Raw genomic sequence first — 6000 nt, forward strand, 5'->3', positions numbered from 1 at the left:
AACACCATGTCTGGGCACCAAGTACCCTTTACCATGGCCGAAATCAATGAGGCAATGAACGCATTCCGTCAGACCTTAGACCAAACAAAAAGCCAAATCGAAACACTGTTGGCCCAAAAGGTTCAAACTGAAGCCAAGCTTACCAGTCTCACCAAGCAAAATGAAGCCCTCCGTAGCCAAATACAATCAGTCGCTTCCAAAACCATTAACACCAGAAAGAACACTGAAAGTATAGCCATGCAGCTTGATATGTCAGGTACCTATCATACCCCTAGTGGGGAAAAAGGATCTAACACTAGGGAAACAACCCTAGACCTAGACTCTTTGAATGCAGGAACCCCTAAGCAGAATGGTCAAGAAGGATCTGAGGAGGGAAAGATAGAGAAGGTAGTCAAAGAGTACCTCAAAGCAATCGAAGCCAAGATCGCCAAGATCCCTGGAATGCCAAAGCCCATGGAGGAAGAAGCGTCAGATGGCTATATAGAGTCTCCTTTCTCAGAAGAGATCGCCATGGTAGAAGTGCCAAAGAGGTTCAGCACACCCAGCATGGCCATGTACAATGGAACGACAGACTCTGATGAGCATGTATCCCTCTACAAGCAGAAGATGATGACCAGCTCAATCCCTAGAGACATCAGAGAGGCCATCATGTGCAAAGGCTTTGGAGCCACATTATCAGGTCCAGCTTTAACTTGGTTCATTAATTTAGATAATGGGACAATTCGATCTTTTGCAGGAATGGTAAACCTATTCAAAGTCCAGTTCGCCAGCAGCAGGAAAATAGAGAAGCAGTCATCGGATTTGTACCGTGTTGTGCAAAGACATGGTGAATCCTTGAGGGATTATCTTAACAGGTTCAACAGGGAAAAGATTGGAATACACAAGTGCGATGCTCCTACAACCATTGAAGCGTTCAGGAGAGGATTGCTAGATCACAGTGAACTCTACAAGGAATTAACCAAATATCCATGCACAACCTTTGAAGATGTACAAGCTAAGGCAATGGCTCAAGTCAGATTCGAGGAAGATGTATATACAAGGAAGACTCCAGAGCTCAGAAAGGATGAAGATCGTCCGTCAAGAAGGAACAACAACTTCCCCAGGAGAGACCATCGATTCAAGCCATATCAGCGTTCCCGCTTTGATGAAGGATCAATTAATGCTGTCGAAGGAGAGTTTTCTGATTGGAGGGAAGATCCTGAGCTCCCACCCAAGTTGCACGAGCATTGCTTCAATGTCAATCCTGCAGGAGTAATAAGAACCTTAAACAAGATGGGAGATACTGTTCAATGGCCCAGAAGGAGTGACAGGCCTGGAGAGAAGAAGGATCCATCCAGATGGTGTGATTTCCATTCAAATATCGGTCACACTACTGACGAATGTGTCGCGCTCAGAAAGGAAGTTGCATACTTGTTAAAGAAAGGCCACCTCAAAGAACTCTTGTCAGATAGATCTAAAGCTTCAGGGAAGGACAGAGAGTCCAAGCAAGGAGGTCCTCCACCCCCACCTCCAATTGTCAAAACCATCTGCTTCATATCAGGAGGGTCAGAAGTATGCGGTCTAACATATTCAACAGCAAAGCGGCACGCAAAAGAAAGCAACAAAGAGCAACCAGATAAGAGGGAAAAATCAAAAATAGACATCCCTATCATGTTTGAAGAAAGCGACGCAGTAGAAGGTCATCATGACGGCCTAGTGATCTCACTCCCAGTTGGAAACTGCATGATTAAGCGAATCCTAGTTGACAATGGAAGCTCTGCAAATATCATCATGCTAGACACCTTGAAGCATATGAACATAGAAGAGAAGAATATCGTCAACAAATCAACAATGCTAGTAGGATTCAGCGGGGAAACTAAGAAGACAAGTGGGGAGATTACATTGGCAACATATGCAAAAGGGATCAACCTGCAAGTCAAGTTCTTAGTGATCGACACTCTATCCTCATACAATATGATTCTGGGAAGACCCTGGATACACGAAATGAAAGCCATCCCTTCTACGTACCATCAGGTCATTAAGTTTCCTACTAGATGGGGAATTCAAGAAATCAGAGGAGATCCTAAAGAAGCCAAAGAATGTTACAAGATAGCACTGAAGGCAACATCTGCAGAAAAGAGTTCATTATAGCAATCAGAGGGTCAGCTGGGCCAAGAGAAGTTGAGTATATCAGAAGAGCAAGAAGCTACAGAAGTCCAGCTGAACCCCATACATCCAGATCAGAAAGTCAGAATAGGATCAGAGCTGAAAGCAGAACTCAGACAATAAATTTACGACTTTCTGGAAGAAGAGAAAGATGTGTTTGCTTGGACCCATGAAGACATGAAAGGCATTTCCCCAGAAGTTATCACCCACAAGCTAAACGTAGATCCAATGCATACACCAGTAAAGTAAAAAAGAAGAAAATTCGCGCCAGAAAGGAATAAGATCATCAACGAAGAAATTCAAAACCTACTGAAGACAGGAAAGATCAGAGAAGTAAAGTACCCAGAATGGCTTGCCAACGTGGTGGTAGTAAGGAAGAAGAATGGGAAATGGTGAATCTGCATAGACTTCACAGACATCAACAAAGCTTGCCCAAAAGACCCATTCCCTTTACCTCATATCGATGCCATGGTAGATGCCACAGCAGGACACGAGTTGCTATCCTTTATGGACGCCTACAGTGGTTACAACCAGATCCTCATGCACAAGGATGATCAAGAGAAGACAGCCTTCATTACCAGCCAAGGAATATACTGCTACAAGGTGATGCCTTTCGGATTGAAGAATGCAGGGGCAACGTACCAAAGGTTGGTAAACAAGATGTTTGAAGAACAAATTGGAAACACGATGGAAGTCTACATAGACGATATGGTAGTTAAATCCAAGAAGGCAGAAGATCACGTCAGAGACCTTAGAGAAGCATTCGTCATCTTGAAACAATACGGCATGAAGCTAAATCCCACAAAGTGCACATTTGGAGTACAATCAGGAAAGTTCTTGGGATACATGGTTACGCAAAGAGGAATAGAAGCCAGTCCAGAACAAGTCAAAGCCATCCTAGACCTAGAGCGATCGAAATCCAAGAAGGATGTACAGAGCTTAACAGGAAAAATCGCGGCACTGAAGAGGTTCATTTCAAAGTCTTCAGAAAAGAACAGAGCTTTCTACGAGGTACTGAAAAAGAACAAGGAGTTCAAGTGGGAACAGGAACACGATGAAGCATTCCAGAAGCTGAAAGAATACCTAGCCAACCCGTTGATTCTCTCCAAGCCCAAAGAAGGAGAGCCACTCCAGCTATACCTTGCAGTATCTGAAGGGACGGTCAGCGCAGTTCTCACAAGAGAAGAAGAGAAGGAACAATTTCCAATCTACTACGTAAGCAAGACCCTGCTCAGTGCGGAAACAAGATATGCATCGCTGGAGAAAATCATTTTAGCCTTGTTCACTGCTTCAGTAAAGTTACGTCCATACTTCGAGAGTCATTCCATACAAGTACGAACCAACTACCCCATCAGAGCTATCATGAGAAAGCCAGAAATGTCAGGAAGGATGGAGAAATGGGCCCTACATCTGAGCAGGTACGACATACAGTACGAACCCAGGACGACGGTCAAATCTCAAGCCTTGGCAGACTTCGTGGCAGACTTCAGCCCTACCCTTGAAGAAGAAGCACAGAAGGAAGTACTAGCTCTACAGGAACCAAAAGCTGCGCAGAAATGGACACTCCATACAGATGGTGCAGCAAACATACGAGGAGTAGGCTTAGGAGTAGTACTAACATCACCCCAAGGAGACAAGATAGCACAGGCAATAAGGTGTAACTTCAAGGCCACCAATAATGAAGCTGAATATGAAGCACTAATCACAGGGCTAACCGTTGCAAGGGATATGAAGATACAACACCTGGAAGTAATTTCCGATTCTCTACTCATGGTAAACCAAGTCAACGGGCAGTATGCAGCAAAAGACACTAGAACAATTGCCCCTAGAATGATTGCCTACCTAGAAGTCACAAAGAAGCTCATCAAAGAATTCAAGGAGTTCAAGATAGAACAAGTACCCCGAAACCTGAACACCGAAGCAGACGCACTGGCAAATTTGGGGTCAAACATCAATCCAGAGGAATTTGGGGCAATCCCACTAGTACACGTACTTTCACCAGCCATAGAGAAGGAGTCAACCATGAGTGTCTACGAAATTCAAACAGGCCCTACAGAAGAAGAAGACAACAGTTGGACAACGCCTCTGAAAGAATACCTCATGGGCAACACGAAACCAACAGGGAAAGTAACAGCTCAAGCATTCGCTCAGAAAGCCTCCAAGTACTGCCTGATCAGCAATGTACTCTTCAAGAAATCTGCAGCAGGACCTTTCTTAAGATGCCTGGAAGGAAAAGAAGCTCAACAAGTCTTACAATCCCTACACAGTGGAGAGTGCAGAAATCACTCCGGAGGAAGGAATCTAGCCAACAGAGCACTTAGAATGGGATACTACTGGCCCAGTATGAGGAAGGATGCAGCAGAGTTCGCCAAGAAATGCCTAGCATGTCAAAAACATGCGCCCTTGACACACAAGCCATCAGAGGAATTACACCCAACATTGACACCGTGGCCGTTTATGAAGTGGGGAATGGATATAGTAAAGCTACCCCCGTCATCAGGACAGAGAGTGTACTTCTTAGCAATGACAGACTATTTTTCCAAATGGATTGAAGCATAAGCGTACAAGGAAATCAAGGATAAGCACGTCATCTCATTTATAAAGAGGAACATTCTAAGCAGATTCGGAGTACCAGCAGAGATCATTACAGACAATGGGTCCCAATTCATCAGCAACAAAACCACCAAGTTCTGTAAGGAATGGAACATCTCCCTTATCACATCTACACCAAGGTACCCACAAGCAAACGGACAAGCAGAATCAAGCAATAAAGTCCTTATAGGCAACATGAAGAAAAGGCTGGAAGGAGCCAAAGGAAAATGGGCAGATGAACTACCCAACATATTATGGGCAGACAGGACAACTCCTAAAGGCGCTACAGGTCATACCCCTTTCTCACTGGTGTACGGATGTGAAGCTGTAATCCCAACAGAGGTAGAAGTGCCTACAGCAAGGTACGGGCTAATGACAGAAGAAAGAAATCAAGCAGAACTAATTCACAATTTAGACACAGTGGAGGAACTCAGGGAAGACGCACAAATGAGAATGGCAGCATATCAACAGGAAATAGCAAGATCCTTCAACAAGAATGTCAGAGTCAAAGTCTTCAAGCTAGGAGATTGGGTTCTCAAGAAGGTATACGAAAACACCAGGGAAGTCAATGCAGGAAAGCTAGCACCCAACTGGGAAGGACCCTATGAAATCACCAAGGTAGTAGGTAATGGAGCATACAGACTCAGAAATGCAGAAGGAAAAGAAGTGCAGCGAAGCTGGAACGCAGCACATTTGAAGTTATATCATTTCTGAAGAAAGGTACGCAGTTATTATTTCTATTTTGTCTTTTAATTTACGAAAAGGAAAAACAAAAAAAAGGAAAACAAGCAAAAATACAAAAAAAGAGAAAAACACAAAAACACAAAAATCTCCAACAGCCAAAATCAGCACGAAAGGTATTCATCTATCTCTATCCTTTGTCAATTTGCTTTATGATCATTACGAGTACTGACTTTGGCATCGGAGGGCCGTTGGGGAAACCCACGGCCACCCCTCACCTTCTTCTGTTTTGCAAGGAACACGACTGACATTACTGAGCAAGAATGTAACAAGTCCCTTCACTACAGAACAAAGACAAGTCAGTCCTGAAAAGAACAGACCTACTATCCTTACAAGGCATACAAACACATGTAAGTAGCATCACAACTGTAATACAACTGTAATACAACTGTAATACATTCGTGATACAACTACAATCACAACACACTATACAGAAAAGTCAACCACACAGCAAGAAAGACAGAAATACTTAGTGTAGCACAAAATAAAAACAAATTATCCAAACTGCACTAAGGCAGTAAA

The 6000-nt window shown here is 43.6% G+C and overlaps 2 protein-coding genes across 2 annotated transcripts; both read left to right on the forward strand.

Annotated features, from left to right (window-relative positions):
- The first annotated feature begins 33 nt into the window (after positions 1-33).
- On the forward strand, positions 34-2130 carry LOC145583414 (uncharacterized). Its single transcript, XM_081640656.1, has 2 exons — positions 34-256; positions 737-2130. The coding sequence occupies exons 1-2, from the start codon at positions 34-36 to the stop codon at positions 2128-2130; spliced, it is 1617 nt and encodes a 538-aa protein (XP_081496782.1).
- Positions 2131-4932: 2802 nt separating this feature from the next.
- Positions 4933-5451, forward strand: LOC145583415 (uncharacterized). Its single transcript, XM_081640658.1, has one exon. It carries the CDS (start codon positions 4933-4935, stop codon positions 5449-5451), a length of 519 nt encoding a protein of 172 aa, XP_081496784.1.
- The last annotated feature ends 549 nt before the right edge of the window (positions 5452-6000 follow it).

Source organism: Chenopodium album, chromosome 15, assembly GCF_948465745.1.
Source record: "Chenopodium album chromosome 15, dcCheAlbu1.1, whole genome shotgun sequence".
In the NCBI taxonomy this organism is placed as follows: Eukaryota; Viridiplantae; Streptophyta; class Magnoliopsida; order Caryophyllales; family Amaranthaceae; genus Chenopodium; species Chenopodium album.

What these genes read in the sequence shown, in the direction of transcription:
- LOC145583415 (XM_081640658.1), top strand. Translation starts at nt 4,933, where the DNA reads ATGAAGAAAAGGCTGGAAGGAGCCAAAGGAAAATGGGCAGATGAACTA.
- LOC145583414 (XM_081640656.1), top strand. Translation starts at nt 34, where the DNA reads ATGGCCGAAATCAATGAGGCAATGAACGCATTCCGTCAGACCTTAGAC. An exon ending in CATGCAGCTTGATATGTCAG is followed by an intron (nt 257 to 736) that starts GTACCTATCATA and finishes GATCTTTTGCAG; the next exon opens with GAATGGTAAACCTATTCAAA.